A 20,222-nucleotide genomic window follows, 5' to 3' on the forward strand; every position below is an offset into this window, starting at 1 on the left:
GAGCTTTTATATTGGGGGAAGCGGTTATAAGTTATAACTGTATGTGTCGACAACGGTTAAATAGGCGATGATGGTCGTTGAGATGAATCTAACAGTCTCGTGAGCATGTATGGGAGCGTATTCGCTGCAGGAAGTATACAGTAGTTATCATGGTTTTAAATAATACAGTATATGAACTAAAACTCAAATTTTGTGTCAAAATTCAATTTATCATCACCAAAGCCAAATTCTGGATACTTTGGTCTATCATTTGACTTGTATTTTGTGTTATGTAAATGTAACATGTATGTGTGTGTGTATACATTTTCTATATATACTATATATGTGTCATGTACTTACAAGTGCTGCACTTTTTTGTTTTTGGTGTTAACCCTTAGTTTCCTAGGGAAAAAGGGCCTAGTAATTCGGAGTTCGGCTACAAGGTAAGTAAAGTCTCGCCTACACTTCCTATACACATGATTATTGAGAAGCTGCTTGCGCATTTTTGCCTCCCAATACCCGGTTCCTAAGTTCTTGTGAACTAATTAAACACTATAAACTATAATTGATTAATTGTTAATCAATTAAGTTTCTATCAAATCTCAATCTCTTTATCTACTCTTGATTTCAAGCCATTTGGTACTTCAAAATGTGGCTCCACAGAACCATCTGAAATATGATAACAATGTTGATGACTAGCTTTTATAGTCCAAAGCAGAATCAACAAAACCATAATCACACCAAGGAACACCATTCCTACCCAAGCCATCTTAGCATATCTCTTCATAGGCTTGCAGTGATTAACAAGAACTTGAGAGAATGCATCTTTTACAAGTTGGCATTCTAACAAATGTTCCATACTTGGATACACATTCAATAAGTCTTGTATTGAATTTGTATAAGTTTCAACTTTTGCATATTCACTATTTGTTATGAAATTTCCATTCTCACATGTCCCATCATTTGCATCCAAACAAGTAAAAGGCTTCAATACCTTCATAGGAGGACCAAAGTGTTAATTAATATATCTTGGCCTTATAATTTATGGAAAAAGAAGAGGCCAAATTGCACTTTTTACCCCCTAACTTAGATAAACTTGCGATTTTGGCCCCTTAACTTTCAAAATAGCACTTTTGGCCCCCTAACTTTCACAAACTTGCGGTTTTGGCCCTCTGACCAAGCTAACGCACATGTGGCAAGCCATGTTGATGTGGCATGTGAGTCATTGTCCACATGACAAGACATGTTTGACATGACATGTGAGTCACTACTTGCCACGTGTACGTTGACTTGGTCAAAATTAGTGGGGGACCATCGTTTTGCAAAAGGGGCTAAATTTAGGGGTCAAAATCGTAAGTTTGTGAAAGTTATGGGGCCAAAAGTCCTATTTTGAAAGTTAATGGGCTAAAATTGCAAGTTTGTGAAAGTTAGGGGTCAAAATGCAATTTAAAAAAAATACTATGTTTTTAGTTCTCACAAAATCACGACTGTTTAACTTTAGTCTTTATATAAGGACCAAAGTTAAACGGTCGTGATTTTATAGGGGACAAAAACATATATTCAACCATTTTGTAGCATACCTTTGGAATGTCTCCTATTCGTATAGTATTATCGGGACAATTCTCGGGCTCGTAGAAATAATTTGGTGGTGCTGAGAAAGGATTGCAAACATGAACAAGGTTTGGATATGTTGTTGCCTGCATTGATATGTTTGCATTCACCTAGACAACCATAAAAAAACCATAAAATTATTCAAACATCAAGAATTTATAATGAATGTGATTTTTAAGATCATGCCAAATTTACCTCATTAACAAGATCATAGATGCCAGCACTAAATTGAGATAGAACTGGTTTTGCTTTGAGCAATTCTTGACATGGGAGAATGGAACTTAGGCTGTTGTTATAAGGATTTTCTTGAAAGTTGTCAAGAGCTATGCATGCATCACTAGAAAATCTACAATATTTAAGGACACTTTAGTAATTAAACACAAGCCTTAACTTTATAGAAATATTATTACTATAGAATATCATAAAGGAATTTTTGGTTTACTTTTGTAAGAAGAAATAGAGTCCAAAGAATATCCAGCATAACACTGTCATCAACCAGCAAAGTACAACAAACCTGTCATCATATACGTTGTTTGTGAAAATTAGGGGGCCAAAATCGCAAGTTTATGAAAGTTAGGGGCCAAAAATCCCAATTTAGCCTACATAAATACACATGATTTTCAAACAAATGAAAATTTAGCATGCTTACAGGTAAAGTGTCCTCCTTAACCTTAGTACTCCAGAAACTGTTAACAGAAAATTCCAACATTTTGTTTTATGAGAATCATGGATCAATCATTATTGTGTATACCGAAGAATTATTACGCGGTATAAAATCAAAATATGATGTTAATATATACCTGACAAAACTGTTACAGCAACCAAGTTCAAGCACATAATCATTGTAGTAGTTACAAACCTGCATTAAAATTGATTGATATTTTTTAATTTAAGGGACTAAATAGTTATTTCGTAAATTTTGAGGAACTAAATTGACCGACCCTTAAATTTCAAGGACTAAAATGCTTATTTACTCAGAGTCGATGAGTCTTACACTATTTTCAAGCCATTGTTGATAAGGCGCCTATTCTTTCTAGCTTGTGTTTCAATATTTGCAGATGCATCATCAAGTTTTTCAGCTGCAGAGTCGAGATTTGAAGAAGCCGTAACATTGACATTGGCTTCCATCGAATTACTCTCCATGCCTTTTAATGCTTCTGTTGTTTTGTGTATTGTTTCTGATGCTTTGTTTGCTGTTTTGATTATGATATCAACTGATGTTTTGGCTTCTGAATGGAATCTTGCACTCCCTATAAGAACTAGTCCTGTTGCAACTCTACAAAATCAAGAGCCATATACATTACTTGAGGAAAGCAAAACAAATTTCGATGTGCCAATTTTGCATAATCTCCAATGATTAATCAAGTATATGTACTCTCACTTTTGATTTTAGTACATTCAAACTTAGATTTGTTCATGGTACGAAGGTCAGGGTTTAAGAAAAGTTACTCCTTCCGGCCTCAGATATAAGCAAAGATTCTCTTTAGACCAAATACATGAGTTATTCGGTAAACCTAAAAAGAGAATGTTAGAAGTCCCACATTGGCTAGAGATATGGCATAGATAGCCTTTATAATTGTAGTGTAAACCTCAACCCTCAAGCTAACTTTTGTGGTTGAGTATAGGCCTCACAAATTCTAATAGAGAATATTTGCTTATATTTGAGACCGGAGGAAGTACATAACAGCGATCTAGACCCGCAACATCGAGAAGTTTTATGCATATGCAACACAATCGCGATTGAGCCTGTATCAGCCTCATTTGACCGCGATTTGAAAGAATATCTATATTCTTGTCTTGCATGACTACTAAAGTTTGGTCAATTGTGTCTACGTCTCGGACTGCAAAGTGGCTGCAGTACTGTTCTATTATTCAAGCTTAGGGCTTACAGCACACAACTTTGTGTTTAAATACTCGCTCCGCTCAAGCGACCTAACCACTTATACTTAAACTATAAGTCATATCCTATTCTTAAATATCATTGTTACTAGAGACAAAGTTGAATAACTTACATGGCTATTAGCATGAGAAATAAAGCCAGATGAATTAGGGAAACATCACAACTCTTGTAATTACAAGGAAACACCTTCGTTCTTTTTCTTCCTTCATTTTTGTGATGATAAAACTTGTTGATTATCAAAAAAACTCCATACACTATTCCACATAGAAGGAAGAAAATTCCAATTGCATATCCATATACTCCAGTGAATATCACAGACTACAAAAACAGTAAACACATGTTAATTAACATAATAACAATGGTATTAGTCTCTGCAGTTGCGCACAGAAGATACATGATTTACACAAAAATAAATAAATAATAACTTTGGTATTTGAAGTTAGACTCACAAATGAAGATGGGAATTGAAATTAAGAAACTTACACTCCAATAATTCTTGTTGGTGATGTTAAATCCTCCTCTATACTTTTTGAAATTATCTAAAGGATCAACTCTAATTGTATTATCCTTCTGTATAATCTGTTCTGACACATTATCTGCAACAAAAAACATAAACATAGTACTTCTCATTTTCAGTACCAAAGCCAATTTCAAAAATGTAACATGGGATATAATAAATATGTCATGTTAAATTTTGAATATTATCATGTGAAATCTTTGTATTATCTTTCTGCATAATCTGTTCTGATACATTATAAAGCACACACACAGACACGAACACGTCGACTTGAGAAAATGACATAATTCAATATAATCATAGTGTCAGTGTTGTGACGGTGCCAGACACGCCTAATCCGAGGAGTGTCCATGCTTCATAAGTTTTAGAGACTATGAGGAAACCAAATAATTACCTGCAGGAGAATCAGCAGGTGAGACAGCTTGTGCAGCAATTTGTGGTAGAATCAAGATTATGATCACTATTATAGATAACAACCCTTTGGTGCTTTTGGCTATGAACATCTTCATCCTACTAAAATATAATTGGCTATGTTCATATATATGTAGAAGAAGCAATCTTGAATGAACTTTATTTGGAACAATATTTCATGGTATAATTGAGTTACAAGAAAAGAACATTATGCCATGTGGAAGTGCATGCAGTTTTTTCAGAATAGCTTACTTGATAAATTAAGAGATGAAAATTCTTCCAAGGACCTACAAACAAGCTTTTAAATGAAAGAGAAGGGTAATCAAAATCTATTTTCCTCAGAAAGAATTGCAAACTCATATCAAAGTGGTATATATCATATTTTAAACCACTCCCATAAAGGGTGCAAAAAAGTATATGTAGACATAAGAAAATATTTGATTAATTTTTAATTTAGTCAAATGGTAAAGTGCAAGAAGCAAAATCCAACATCTCAACTGAAACACTTTCATATATAGTTGCTGCCATCCTATCCTATGATAACTAACACTTTATGGGTTGGTTTGGTTTACTCCATAAACCATAAGGTATACACATCCAAAAAAATATGTATTAATTAACTAATGACAAAAATGTGTAAAGAAAAAAAAAACATTATCCTCTTTTTGGATTACAATGTTATTGGTTTCAAGTTTCCACCGAAATTCAGTGATGACTAATCTAAGTCGAGAAACTTGTAAGACATAAAAGGTGAACTCTCTTCTCCTAACCTAACCGATGTCACCATGTCCTGTTCTTTTTTTTTTAGTACATAGACTTAACAACAATTGAAAACTTACCCTCACAAAGTGAGGGATCGGGATTCGGATATCCCGATCATAGCGTCTTACCTAGATGTTGAGTATAGATAACGGAATTGTAATAGATGTTAAGTTTGCATTTCATGATGAACTTATTTTGAATTTCATTCTTCAAACTAAATAAATGGAGTTTTAGGGAAAAACTAAAAAATCTCGAATTCAAATCTCAATTCACAACTCATGTTTATTATAATATTTTACCAATCGAGTTATATTCACGAACATACACGGTGTTATTATAACAATTTTCTTTTGAATGACTGTTTATAACAATTTAATTATTAAAAAAAAAAAAAAAAAGGAAAATGCTTATTTTTAAGAAAAAGTTAAAGTGTGATGAATTGCTTTTACTGCTTTTGAATTTAAGAGTATCTAAAATGATATATCTACGTAACTACGTTCATACAACCTAGTCATCAATTGTGTGTATTGAAGCAACTTGGTGCTTTCATTGGTTATAAGAAAAATAAGTTATATAAAAAAGTGATAAACTCCAAATGAAATAATCAAAAGTAAAATATAAACAACTTTACTGAATTTGAAGGCTATGAAGAAATTATTTTAAAATAAAAATCGTGTCAAATACTCTCTACTAAACTTTTAAAAAGGGGTGAATTTAATTTTTCAACCTAATCCACCCATGTAATGAGGTCATAAGTCATAAACAACAACTCCAAAATTTCAAACACTGGACATGTACCTTAATTCTGTTCTTTTTCAAACTTCCTTAAAGTCAAAATAGATGACAAAGCATGACTTTCTGGTCAAGGCAAGTGTTTGCATTGCATTTTTTCATACATGCTTTATAGTTATACAGTACGTTGAAAAATGCTAAAAGAACAAGAAAAAAACAACTACACAACACCGTATTTTCATAATGCTTATAAAACAATGAAATCGTGTTTTTTTCTTATGAAATACAATAATCTACAAATAGTATTTTGATACATAAAAAAAATCATTAATTTAGTAATTATTTTATCTAATGTACCGATACATTGAAATTTAATATATGTATCGTAGAAGCTCCCTAAGATATATTATGGTTACCATTTTTTCAGAATTCATTGAAACATAAAAGAAAATAGTGTTAGCATGTACGTGCATAAAACATTTTTACCCTATCCAAGTTTTAGAAAGTTAGCCACAATAAATAATTATATAATAAGTGTGTTTGATCTGTTAAAAAATAAAGGACTGAACATGAGAACTTCAGCTGTACTGTATTTGATTTGAAAATTGTTTCCGAGACTGAACAAACTGGGGGTCAAAAGACTGGACAAAATATTATCCATGAAATTTGGGGTATTTACTCAACAACTAATAAGAACAAGTCACGTAAGTAAATTTACATATCTTATCCACAACTAACTTTTAACCAATTTTTATTTCACACGGCCTATTATCCACTTAAAAATTAAATTTCTTTTACTATATTATTTGGTCCCCCAACTTAAATTTCTGGCTCCGCCCCTGGTTGTTGTTCGTTTGTTTTTTATTCAAATGTAATTTTCTTAATATATATACAAATTTGTGCATATATGTAAAAAAAAATTAATGTGTTGAAAGAAAATAGAAAAGGGTTCCTTCCCTTAATAATAAGGGAGATGGTTTTGTTTGGCTGCTTTTGTGTTTTGCACCCCCAATGAAAGAAAAAACATTTAGTCAAAAAAAGGCAACAACAGCTCTGATCTGTTTTCAACATCGGTTGCTAAATACAGCTCCCCGTATGCTGCCTGCTGACATGATATTTCCAATAGATGTTTTCTCACCCGATCTCTCGTATTTCTTTTATACCTCCTGAATTTCTAATTTTGCCCTTGAAAAAATTATGGTTTAATGTTATTTATAGAAGATGAGGTAATTATAATTTAACAAATTAATTACCGTTGAAATGTAATAACGTAAAATTATTAATGAAGAGTCGGTGAATTTGACCGGTTGAAAATTTGTTCAACTTAATATTAAAAAATTGATGTATACACGTGACTCACTTAAACAAACTCTTAATAAGAACACTATTAAAAATGCTCTAACAATAACAATACATCGTAACTTATCATCTCATCCCAACCACGATACACTTTCTATATTAAGTTTAACTCAGCTACTATTGTGTAAAACTCATACCATTATAGCAAAATGAACAACAATTTAACCAAGTAGTTTGATCTTTTTCTTAAAAATTTAAACAATAGTTTGATTCAAGTGATTAAGAAATTTCAGCTAAAGTTGAATTAATCAGAATTATCGAGACTTAACTAAAATAATATTAATTAGGTCAAATTTTTTTAATCTATTTTACTGAATTCCAAAATATGATTTCTCTTAAAAATTGGAAAATTAAGAAAAATAAATAAAAGTGAACTACTCTTTATGGAATTCTAAAAGCAATGTTTAAACGAAGAACCAACCAAAGTGTTTTTCAGCCGTGTGTGCTTTATATCAAAGTTCTATTCTCTTTTCTTAAGCAAGTTGAAGTTAAGTTCTATGTGTTTTTTCTCAAAGCAAGTTCTATTTTTTCTTAAAGCAAGTTCTATTCTTATACACTAAGAAAAACCATATAGTAAAAAATCGAACTTCTTTTACAATCCCCGAAAGATGCAGTTTGTTAAGTCACAAAATTCATAGCTCTGTTAGGTAAAAATAAGCTATAAGCTAGTTGATAGCTGAAAAGTTAACTTATAATTGAAAAATTAGCTGATAGCTTATAGCTGAAAAAAACTAGTAGAATAAAATTAAAGTGTTTGACAAATTTAACAGTTGTAAGTACAAAATGACATAAAAGTACATGGTTAATTGATATGGTTAGTGGGTAATTATTATATTTTTAAAAAAAAATAAAGAAATAATAAATAAAATTAATAAGGGTAAAAATGGGAAAAATGTAAAAAGTTATAAGTTCATAAGCTACTTGAAATAGCATCTCAAAAAATGTTATAAGCTAGTTAGAGAAGCTTGTTACCAAACACTTCACATTTTTATCAAACAAGCTTATAAGCTATAAAGCCAGCTTATTGTACTTACCAAACAGTGTCATAGTTTATGCATTGAGGGCCCCATAGGGTTTCGGCTTATTTTTGAGCTTATGAAACTAACTTATGCAAATAAATATAGTTTAATGTTAATTTATAAGTTTTTACCAACAAAAATTATATTTTTATAAGTTGTTTTCTCACAAAATACCTTGAAAAGTTGATAATAATGCATAAAATCTTATTTATTTACGTAAGTTGTTTTGCATAAGCTCAAAAATAAGTCAATCCAAACGGACCCTGTCAAACAAAAGGTCACAAAATAGCTTATGCATTTTAAAAAATTACATCTTAAAAAATTATTTTAAATTTGTCTCTAATTTATTTACGGGTGTGGTTATGGTGCATAAACCCAAACTTATGCACCATGTATAAACTTGCTTCCTACACCAAAAGTCAGCCCAAGCCCAAAATTAGGCAATCCCTTACTCGCGCACCCCCCATATACTACCCATTACATGCGCATCCCCCTTTTGCTTAGCGCACCCCCAATTTTTTTTTCCTTTTTCTCCTAGATTTCTTGTGAGCCCCTCAAAAAAATTTTCCTCCTCTAGATTTCTAGCGCGCCCCCAATTTTTTTTCCTCCCCCAAATTTCTAGCGCGCCCCCCGTTTCCAATTAAATAATAACTTTTGTTCCTTTGAAATATATATTATAAAAATCAATTTTTAATTAATTTTCGTCATACACCCCCTCGAAGCCCAACATAATAACGAATGGTTCATGTATATATAAAACATACTTGTCAAACATACAATTTAATTTTAAGTTTTATCAATCATAATCACAATATAAATAAAATCTCATACATTATATATATATATATATATATATATATATATATATATATATATATATATATATATATATATATATATATATATATATATATATATATATATATATCGATTTTTCTTTACAATAAAAAAATGATCGAATCCAATATCTCATGCATACTATCCAAATTTTTTTCAACTAAACTAACCCTAATTGCTTTATATGATTTTTTGCTTTATGTAGCATGGTTTTGTAAAATGGTTTCAGTGTATAACATCTTGGCACTAATGCCCATATGAAACCATTTAACTAAAATAATGGTTTCAGTGTATAACGGTATGAAACCATTTGTGCTGTGGAATGGTTTCAAAGAGTTGTTCTCCAAAAACATATTTAACCCTTAATAAAAATTGTGAAATAAATTTAAATTTTTAAGACGATATAAAACTGGAGAGAGTGAGATATCCCCAACCGTTCCAAATAATTCAAAATACCCTAAATAAAATTTTGGGAAACTTTTATTAATATCTGATATTTATAAAAGCATATTTACCTCATTTAATTAACTAAAAATAGTTCCAGGTCTCAGAAAAATACCTATCTGGTCCCAAAATTCCCAGAAAATTATTTACTATTTTTCTGTAAAAAAATAAAAAAAATTGGAGTCTCCTTGGCACCGCACGCGCCCCCACACGCCGCCAGTGAGAGTGGGCGTGGAGGCGCGTCACTGTTCATCATCTTCCTCACCCATTTTCTGTAGAAACGGGTCGCGACGACCCGGTTCGTCGACCCGGTTCGTTCTCCCTCAATAATCAACGAAACTCGACGTTCTTTATACCGTTTTGATCGTCGTTCGATTTTATGAATGTTTCCGGTATTAGTTTTCGAAATCGGTGATCGAATCGCATATAAAATGTGGCCGAAATTGAGCAAGCAAAAATAGAAAGTTCTTCAGTTATGATTATTACACGTATAAAATCATCTGATGGCTATAAATGACTTATGCACCATACATAAGAAAAGACTTATGCATATTAACTATTGCCTTTATTTACGTACCTGCATTTGGGAGAAGTTATTATACATAAGTGTAATCCTTATGCATGGTACATAAGTCAATAACATCCATTAGATTGAGCATCCACATGTAATAATCCTAGCCAATCTCAACTCACACACTCACACCTAATCTCACACCCCCCAAATTTCTCACATACCCCCCAAATTACTCGCGCACCCCCCAAATTTCTTGTGCACCCCCCAAATTTCTCATGCACCCCCCATTTCTCGCGCACCCCCAAATTTCTAGCGCACCCCCCAAAATTTTTCACGCACCCCCCAGATGACTTGTGCGCCCAATTTTTTTTTAACCCCCCATATTTCAAGCCTAAACCATTTTGCTGTGGGAATGGTTTCAAAAATATACACTCCAAAACCATTAAGTGCATAAGATGGTTTTGAAGTACAACCTATAATTAGAATCATAATTGTTTTTTTTTTGTACAATTATAATCATTATTTAAAACCAGTTAAATAGTTTCAGATAGTTATACACTAAAACCATTTGTATTGTAAAATGGTTTTATGTGTGTTTTTATGGTTTCAAAAATTCTGGAAACCATTATGCTGGTTAAATGGTTTCAGATAGTTATACACTGAAACCATTTGTATTGTAAAATGGTTTTATGTGTGTTTTTATGGTTTTAAAAATTCTGGAAACCATTATGTTGGTTAAATGGTTTCAGATAGTTATACACTGAAACCATTTGTATTGTAAAATGGTTTTATGTGTGTTTATATGGTTTTAAAAATTCTGGAAACCATTATGTTGGTTAAATGGTTTCAAATCACAATTATTGTTTGTATTCTAATTATAGGGTTGTACTCTAAAACCATCTTATACACTTAATGGTTTTGGAGTGCATATCTCTGAAACCATTCCCACAACAAAATGGTTTAGGCTAGAAATGTGGAGGGGACCAAAAAAATAAAATTGGGGGGCAAAAGTCATATTGGGGGTGTGCGAGAAATTTTGGGGGTGCATGAGAAATTTGGGGGTGCATGAGAAATTTGGGGGTGCACAAGTAATTTGGGGGGTGCATGAGAAATTTGGGGGTGTGCTAGTAATTTGGGGGGTGCACAAGTAATTTGAGGGGTGCACTAAGTAACTTATGCATGGTGCATAAGGATAGCTTATGTATAATAACCAATCCCCCTGCATTTTACTATTTTTAATTAAATTATCACAAAAACTATTTTCAAAAATACAAAGAATAATCACTTTGTTTAAAGTCAAAATAAAAGGGCCCTACGACAGAAAGAGATCCACCACAAGTACTTCTCCTTCGAGAAAATCTTGTATAGGCACGGATACAACACCTAAATTTTAGGCACACCCAATAAAATTGTGACAACTCATAACAACCAAAGTTCTAATTTTTTTTCATTTTCTAATAAAATATAAATCTTTAATTTTGGGATTTGAGAACCCGACCATTTCTCTGTTATCATCTTTCATCCATTTCTTCATCCATGTTTTAACTTCATCATCAATGATTCTCATTTTTTCGAATTTCTTCTTATAATTATACTTTCCAGTTTCCACCCTAAGCTCCAACAACCTATTTCACCAATCTCCCTTGCATATAAACTGGGTCCTCCTCTTTCTTTAATTTTACTGTTCATGAAAATAACAAAAAAATTTAAAAACAACTACAAAAATTTTCAATCTTTCAATTCCTAACAATGACAACGGGGGTCAGCATCCAACATTTGAGAAGGATTTTTTATGGAAGTTTCCAATAAGCATAATACCCAAATCCACCATGCCTCTTCTCACATGCAGTGAGTGATTTCTTGATTTTCTATGCTCATATTCTTCCACCAATCAAAAATCAAACATAATTAGGATGAAAAGGGTCTCTGCAAAGCCCAAAAGAACTCCTAAGATCCAATTTAATTCTCAACTAATTGAAAACAATTGAACACTAAAAGGCTAAAACCCAAATCACCATCCCAACCCCCCCCCCCCCACCCCCCCCAAAATACATGGTTATAATCTTGAGTTTGCTAATCTCATCATCTTAGGTAGAGGCCGGATCTCGGAGACAGAGTCGCAACGTAAAAGAAAATTTTGAGAAGAAATGTCAATGTAAAAGAACTTGGAAGAGAGAAGACGATAAACAGTGTTTCTTCTTTTAAAAAAAAAAAAAAAAAAGTGATAGACACGGTTAAGTTTGTACTCCTCTGTTACTTCTATGAGCTGTCATTATTTTATTGGTTGTGCCCAAAACTGAAGTGGTGTATACGTGCCTATTGAAGACTTTCTCCTTATTAACATTTGATTTCATAAAATATGCATAATAAAATGTACTAACAAAATTACTTTTTTTGCTAAAATGTGGGGAATGTACTTGGGAATGTAGCTTGCTTGGAGACAAGGTTTCCACCAACTTCAAGTGGAAAGTGACTCAAAAACACTGGTTGACATGATCACAGGGAAAGTCAAAATCAATGGCAATCCTCCCACTTTAGTGTGTCGTATACAAGAACTTTTAAATTTGAACTGACAGGTTCTTTTCAATCATACCTGTCAGGAGGGAAATAGAAGTGCTGATTGGCTGACTAATTTTAGCTTCTCTTTGGATTCTTTTAACACTTATGTTATGGAGATTCCTCATATGGAGGTCTCGAGTCTCCTCTATGATGACTTTTCCGGGGCTTGCATGCCTAGGAATATTCATATATCTTTATAGTTTTTTTTTTTTTTCGTTTGTTGGGCGTTAGCCCTCTTTTCCTACCAAAAGAAAATGTACTAACAAAATTAACATGTACTACAACTTATTGCTCTTATTGCTTCTTAAATTTAAATTAATCAATATCATGAATACAAATAATTCCTATTGTACCACTAAGTTAGAGAAAAACTAGGGAACAAGATAAGCTAACATCAAAAGTAAAAAATTATGAAAACTAATTCAGCTTGAAGATTGTGAACAATTATTCATTCTTTCTTCTGTTTTCCCACCAGAGAAAGAAACAATGAAGAGGTAAGCCTGTTATCGCTGAATAAAAAGGATCGTTACTGAGGCTGGTAAAGAAATAATGGAAGTATGTAATTGGCCAGCTCTTCATTCATATTCCAAGGAGGAGATGGCATTTTCTTCATCACTTCTGATGAATCCTTCCTCCTGTCGAAAAATAAAGAGGTAAGTGAAGTGTTACAATTGAGTCAAATGAGATTAAAGCAATAAAGAGAGTAAATATACGAAAGAACAACTCACTCATTCATTATTATTCTAAAGAAGTTGTCTCTAATTCGGCACAAAAGATAGAGGTTCTCATATATCTGGAAACAAAGATAGAGAGCACAAAAAACTATTGGTCAGTCTTACAGCAATAGACGATAATGACCTATGAATGGAAATCATATTGATAAAGTAGAACACCATTTTCAGAATGTCAAGTAGTTTCGATATCATGATGTCAGGAACTAAACTGCTATAAGAGATGGAACAACAAAAGCATAAAGGGAAATTTTTTTCAAACATATACATATTTGTTGCTTTGATACAGGTTATATTAGAGGAATCTCATTCTAGACAGTTTCTATAATCTGAACATTGGTTTAACCTCTTCACTCGTCCAAACAAAACCATAAATATAAAAAATCGAACAAAAGTAAACTTAGAAGAAAGGGCTAAAACCAAGATTCGACAATTAATACAAATGTATATATAACAAGTCTGACTTAGAAGTTCGATCAGCAGTCTAGTCCACACAAAAGGAAAAATAGATTAATGATATTGTCAACACACCTGGCGAGAGGAAAGATTTGCAGAGATTTGGCTCAAGGCTCGTGTATGTTGCTCTAATAGCTCAGCAGTAGGACCTCCAATTGCTGCAAAACGATGATGATAACAGCAACCAAATATGAGAAGAGAAGTTGTATAACAAAGAGGCAAGTGAAGTTACATCATTTATAAAAAGACAAGTAGGTGAGACATTTCAAAGCGGAAAGAAATGTCCATTAGAGATATAAGACTAAATTGTAATGTTCTCGAACCACAACATCCAAAGCTACGGAGAAAAAAAAATACAAGGTATAGAGCTTGACCTGCATATGGGATGGCATTATCATTGTCAATTCGAATCATTGGTTGCGCATATGGAGGGACATTGGGTCGAGCAGCAGAAAATTGAGATGATTTTGCTGCAGGGTCAGACACCCTTTCCTGACTTTTGGTAAGCATCTGAGAAATAATATGTACAGAAAACTTGAATTCTGCACAAAAGTTTCAGGTAACATTTACTACTTAAAATGAAATAAATGGAAGCTTTACCTTTTTGCCTTTACTTTTTCGTGCCAAATTGTGACCATCCTTCCTTCTCCTGATATCTTCTTTCTTCTGTAAGAAATGAAAAACAAACGCACCATCATAACATGCAGAAACTGAGTTTATACAATCTCAATAACACCCAGCTTCTTTATTTCATAGTTTAAATTAAGGATGGGGAAGGTTGCAAATGGAACCGAAGTGTCGTGCGCAATTTAATGGATGAATATATCATCAATGACCCTTTTGTCTCATGAAGGAACAAGACGGTTACTCTTAAATATCTTTGTCTAAATGTCTAATAACTTGTGCAATTGAGTAAATCCTAACACGAAACTTTTTTATGACAAATCCACCAGAAGTTGGGTAAAAGTGGCTGAAAGCTTACGAAAAATAATTATAATACATAATTCCATTATTAGGTGACTATATTCACCATGCAGCGACATATCAAAGATAAGATTCTCATGAGTCATGTCCCAACAAACAAGAAAAGTTCTCATAAGTCACAACCATGACATGCAGTGTTATCGATAGTGGGAATGCCAAAAAAACTAAAAACTGCTATGTGAAATAGCTAATAGCATTGTGGACAAATAGCAGAAGCCGAATTGCAGTTGAAATAAATCAATTATATAAAATAAAAAGGAATGTTGTAAACAAATAAAAAGGGGCCACTATGCAACCAACATGCAGACTCTTCAGTTTTATTTTTAAAAAGAAAGAAAATTCCTAAAATTGTCTGTTGTCCACTACATCTGCTATGAACAAAAATACGATGGCGGATACTATCAGCCATCGCTCTTATAGAGGAAATGGGATGGTATGGGATGGTATCACGGTTTTCATAGTGGACTCATCAAAATCCGTTGTGCAGTAGAGCTATAGCACCACTATTTGAAAATACATTAAACCCTTGAGCATTGTTACGACGAACTTCTAGAAAAGGATCATAATAAGATAAACCCTGATGCCTTGCGGATACATGATCCAAACAGTTCGTTAACCAATGGTCGTAAACTTGCATCTAAATTCTAATGTAACAACAATGCAATGAAATAAAGACTAGTTATATGGTGCACAAGTGAGATAAATGTTGTATCATACTCAAATTTGTTTCCACCATAGGATCAAATGAGAAGCGATGTGACTTATTGATATAATGGGGGAAAACAAATTTGTGCATGGTATAAATGCCTTAATGCAGAAAATAACGAGTATGTAGCTTACGTTTACGTTCATCCACCTGACTCGCAGTGCCACATCCCTAACGCTCTTATCATTTAGCGCTGGAACTATCTCTGCATAACGTAATGTTATGTTCGATATTGAGGCATACCTGCAAAGCAAAATTTAAAATTTTCATTAATTTATGTGACTACGTTACTACGTATATAGAATTCACATATATGCATTGCTAATCAAAATACATGTGTTGAACATTATGACAACACAATGAACTTACTGTTCAATCAAAGTACAGGAACAAAAAGTACTGTATTTAAGGAATTAAGTAAATACTAGTACTGGAAATTTCATTTACATTCCATTTCAAACTGCCATTTATCCTCATTTGCATATAATTAGTTTTCGGATCCCCTGGTTTCTCATAAAGCTCAGTGTGAACAGAAAGTACAATACACGCACGCATGTGTAAAATATTCAAACCCAATATAAAGCAAATAAGCTTTAGAGTTTAGACTGAAATGACCAAAATGTCCAAAAATAAAAACAGATGAAACAGGTATAAGTTTTAGAGACCGCTATTGAGTACTATGGACATGTTTGGATTGGCTTATTTAAGGAATAAGCCAGTCTAAGGATACACTAATCAAAATTCACAAATAAATACATAAGACGATATAAAACTCACATGTGAGACTGTTTGGGAGAATTTACGAATACGGCTTATGACAAACGTTGATAAGCTTTTCTCAGCTTATTTCCATAAACTCTCCAAGATAGCTTACAAAAACATCGTATAGGTCGTACGAAAACAATTTAACATTATTTTATCATTTGGTTATAAAAATTGCTAATAATACATATACACACTTATCATGCATGATAAGCACTTATACAAAAACAATACCTTTTTTAAGCTGTAATTTATCTTTTGGTTATAAAAATAGCTAATGCATATGCACTTATATGACAAGCCATTTAACTTTTTTTTATTCCATAACAAACGCTAAGTTGTTTATCCAAACAGAGCCTATGATTACTTGCAAATAGCTTATTTATTACTATAAACCCTAATTCATGACTTGAACTACAAAAATAGAAGACAAACACCAAAATTAAATTGATAGGGTTTAAGTAATTAACAAATTCAACTCTCAAACTAAACATCAAACTCAAAACACAAAGATAAGATATAGTAATTACATATTCATAATTCAATGTAATATGATAGGAAAATAGAAAATTAACATACTCTGTGAGTAAATCTTCAAGAGTAGCTTGTTCTTCGGGGGTCCAATATATAGCAGGATCCAAATTGCCATGAGCATGTTGTTCTTGATGGTTACCAGTCCCAGATGAAATCGCCATGGAATTAACCTAACCCTATTTTATTGAAAATTGTTATTATCCCCAAAAAAATTAAAGATTGGAAATTGATCGTTGAATGATGAAATTCAGGTAAAAGGGTTACCGGAATGACGGTTAGTTCCCGCCGGCGCAAAACGGAAAGAGTGAGTGATGAAGGAGTGAGGTTGAAAGGGAAACGTGAGAGATAAGCAACAGAGAAGAGAATTTTTTGTTTCTATGCTCAAATTATAGTAAGAGATTTCTTAAATCTATTACTAATATATAACCACTATATTTCTTAAATCTATTACTAAGAGATTTTTATATTTTTTTAAAAAATATATTTTAAAAAAAATATAGAAAGATATGATATACTTAAATATAGGAACAAAACAAATTATAGATAAGAACAAAATATATACCTTTTACTTACTAGTTTAAAGACTCATGGTATTACTTTTAAACACTATATTTCTTAAATCTATTACTAAGAGATTTTTATATTTTTTTTAAAAAGATATTTTAAAAAATATAGAAAGATGATATACTTAAATATAGGGAAAAAAAATTATAGATAAGAACAAAATATATACCTTTTACTTACTAGTTAAGAACAAATTATAGATAAGAACAAAATATAGAAAGATGATATACTATAATTTTATTCAATATTTGAGTTTGTCGGTATATTAATGTAAAAAATTTATTTAAAATTAAATATTTAAAAAATTGTTATATAATATTGTTAAAATATAGGTGGAATTTCTGGGTTTGATTCTCATGGTAGATATATTTCTATTTTTTTTTGCAGTAAAAAAAAGTGGAATTATTGTGTTAATTATTTCTTATAAACTTATTTATTCGATTTTTATGTTTACGCGATAAATAATGATCCCGTGTATATTTTTAAACAAAAATTAGAAATTTTATTAGGAATATTTAGGATAATTTAATAAACTTTGTAGTAATATTGTTTATGTTTCGTTTATAAAATAAATAAAAATTATGTTTTTTTTATAGAGTATTGTTTTTTTTATTTCTATATTTTTATTTTTATGCAATTTTTTCTTATTTTTTCTATATTCTTTCGATAATTTTTTTTATTGACATACATTTTATAATTCTTTTATTGTTATTTTTTAAAATGGAAGTTTGTTCTTGATTAATACTATTTTATTTTTCTGTTTTTGCACAATTATTTATTTTTAAAAATTATTTTCTATTTAAGCTAAATCACTTAATTGTAACCAAAAAAAGCTAAATCACTTAATCAGTCAAGGCAAAAATATCAAATTCAATGAATAAACTTTAAAATTATTTTCTATTTAAGTTAAATCAGTTAATCAGTGAAAGCAAAAATATCAAATTCAATAATAAACTTTAAAAAGAAAAGGTATAATTTTTGTTTGCATTTATTACGTGCGAAACAAACTTGATTGGGATTGTGTGACTTTTGTACCTATAATATAGAAATAAAATCACTTCTAACAAGTGTTTGTTGAACGCGTCAAAAAAAAAAAAAAACAAGTGTTTGTTGAAATTCGAAAATCAACAATATATATGTTTTTTATTATTGTAATAATTAATATTATAATATTTTTTCATAAATAATACTGTATTTCATTAACTCTCCGTCATAAAGAAAATCTCATATTTATTGTGTCGGATATATACAAATCTCAACCTATTTTATTTATTTTTAGGCTTAATTAGTAAAATGGTCCCTTAAAGATATTTTTGATTTCATATTGTTCTCTTAAAGAAAAAAAAGTCTGAATTTGTCCCTTAAAGACTTCTCCATTAAACATTTTGATCATTTCTGTCCATTTTTACCATAAACCGTTAAATTGTGTACAGGTGGCACTATTGCTGTGTATGATGAGTCAATATACTTAGTGGTACACCATAAACCTTAATAATATTTTAGTTTTATCCGTTTGATATTTTTGACAAAACTAAAACCATTAAATCTTATTGGTCTATTATATCTAATAGTGAACCACCAACGTATGATATTTTTTCCTTTTATTCATCTTCTTCCTCAAACCCAGATCTTGCATCTTTCTTTTTTCTTTGTTCTTCATCATATCAAGTTCTCGTTGTCAATCTTTGCTAATTAACACTAATATTTCGCGTTTTTGTGTTGTGGGGATGGCGAATCTGGGATCTGTGGTGGTGGTGTTGAAGAATATGAAATTGGGTATTAATTTTGAGATTGGGTATTGAAGAATATGAAATTGAGTGTTGATTTTGAGATTGAGTGTTGAAGAATATGAAATTGGGTGTTGATTTTAAGATTTATTTTTTCTGGGTTTGTTTTGAAATTTTAGGGTTGAATTAATGATAAAGTTATGAAGAACATGAAGAAGGAATGGAGGAAGAAGATGAAGGAATGATGAAGGATGAAGAACACGATGGTGCACTGTTATATTCGGTGGACATTCAAAATCTAATGGTTTATTTTTCTTCAAAAATATCTGATGGTTAAGATTAAAAAATGTATTGAGGTATATGGTGGACCACCTATAATGTTGGTACACCTAATATATTTGGTGTTAATAAATTAACGGTTGGGACCAATGTGACAAATGATAATATTAATAAGGGACCAATCTAGACCATATGTTCTTTAAGGGACCATTATGAAACTTAAAATATCTTTAAGGGACCAAAAGAATAATTAAGCCTTATTTTTACCAAATATCTACTCTAAAATGTTTTCTATTTAAAATAATAATGATTTTGTTTTCTTACAACATTTTTTACAACAAAAAGAAATTGTTTTTTAACAGTGAAGTACTACTCTTTATTTTACAAAACAAATTCTGGTAAAGAAATGATCGAAGAGTATTATTTGTTTACCAGAATAAATAAGAACGACAGTTAAATAAGAACGTTAAATCAACAGTCAAAAGACATTTAAAAATGAATGGAACGAGTATATATGAGATCGGTTGATAAGGACTTACTGAAAAGATTTTGAGTTTTATTTGTTCATTTAGATTTACAAAATAGATCTTCTTTTTCTTTTTCTTGGTGTTTTAGAAAAAAGGAACCTGTGAGTGGCCATGAATAGAGTTGTTCTCAAGTAAGTTTTAAGCTTTCTGCAGCTTTATTTATTTATGTTTTTCATTTTTTGTTTGTTTCAAGTGACTGTTCAAAACTTTAATGTTATTTTTCCTCCTATACTCTTAATTATTTATTACTTTCTCTTCTTTCAATTCTTCAATTTATCTTCCTCATACAATTAATGAAGGGTAATTTT

General features: G+C 31.3%; 2 protein-coding genes across 4 annotated transcripts; both read right to left on the reverse strand.

Moving 5' to 3' along the window:
- Window positions 1–206: 206 nt before the first annotated feature.
- On the reverse strand, window positions 207–4,808 carry LOC123898962. 2 transcript variants are annotated; one of them, XM_045950011.1, is made up of 11 exons: window positions 4,671–4,808; window positions 4,402–4,520; window positions 3,974–4,086; window positions 3,603–3,808; window positions 2,585–2,866; window positions 2,391–2,449; window positions 2,240–2,276; window positions 2,033–2,104; window positions 1,786–1,936; window positions 1,560–1,700; window positions 207–973 (listed from the first exon to the last, which is right to left on the reverse strand). In XM_045950011.1, the coding sequence occupies exons 2-11, from the start codon at window positions 4,514–4,516 to the stop codon at window positions 575–577; spliced, it is 1,575 nt and encodes a 524-aa protein (XP_045805967.1). In that variant the 5' UTR covers window positions 4,517–4,520; window positions 4,671–4,808; the 3' UTR covers window positions 207–574. The 2 variants fall into 2 exon arrangements, with proteins under 2 accessions (XP_045805967.1, XP_045805966.1); XM_045950010.1 differs by having other exon boundaries at window positions 235–973; window positions 4,402–4,517; window positions 4,671–4,797.
- An 8,112-nt stretch (window positions 4,809–12,920) lies between these two features.
- On the reverse strand, window positions 12,921–17,220 carry LOC123897696. 2 transcript variants are annotated; one of them, XM_045948433.1, is made up of 8 exons: window positions 17,082–17,220; window positions 16,863–16,993; window positions 15,656–15,764; window positions 14,432–14,497; window positions 14,206–14,341; window positions 13,907–13,989; window positions 13,373–13,437; window positions 12,921–13,279 (listed from the first exon to the last, which is right to left on the reverse strand). In XM_045948433.1, the coding sequence occupies exons 2-8, from the start codon at window positions 16,976–16,978 to the stop codon at window positions 13,171–13,173; spliced, it is 684 nt and encodes a 227-aa protein (XP_045804389.1). In that variant the 5' UTR covers window positions 16,979–16,993; window positions 17,082–17,220; the 3' UTR covers window positions 12,921–13,170. The 2 variants fall into 2 exon arrangements, with proteins under 2 accessions (XP_045804389.1, XP_045804388.1); XM_045948432.1 differs by having other exon boundaries at window positions 16,863–17,202.
- Between the last annotated feature and the right edge of the window lie 3,002 nt (window positions 17,221–20,222).

Source organism: Trifolium pratense, linkage group LG7 (genome assembly GCF_020283565.1).
Source record: "Trifolium pratense cultivar HEN17-A07 linkage group LG7, ARS_RC_1.1, whole genome shotgun sequence".
Classification (NCBI taxonomy): domain Eukaryota; kingdom Viridiplantae; phylum Streptophyta; class Magnoliopsida; order Fabales; family Fabaceae; genus Trifolium; species Trifolium pratense.

Excerpts from the sequence above, each read along its gene's own strand:
- LOC123898962 (XM_045950011.1), bottom strand. The coding sequence starts at position 4,516 with ATGAAGATGTTCATAGCCAAAAGCACCAAAGGGTTGTTATCTATAATA. Across the intron at positions 4,087-4,401 it reads ACCTGCTGATTCTCCTGCAG|ATAATGTGTCAGAACAGATT; the intron begins GTAATTATTTGG and ends TTTTTGTTGCAG. Across the intron at positions 2,105-2,239 it reads TTAAGGAGGACACTTTACCT|GTTTGTTGTACTTTGCTGGT; the intron begins GTAAGCATGCTA and ends ATATGATGACAG.
- LOC123897696 (XM_045948433.1), bottom strand. The coding sequence starts at position 16,978 with ATGGCGATTTCATCTGGGACTGGTAACCATCAAGAACAACATGCTCAT. Across the intron at positions 14,342-14,431 it reads GAAAAAGTAAAGGCAAAAAG|ATGCTTACCAAAAGTCAGGA; the intron begins GTAAAGCTTCCA and ends ATTATTTCTCAG. Across the intron at positions 13,438-13,906 it reads CAAATCTTTCCTCTCGCCAG|ATATATGAGAACCTCTATCT; the intron begins GTGTGTTGACAA and ends CTTTGTTTCCAG.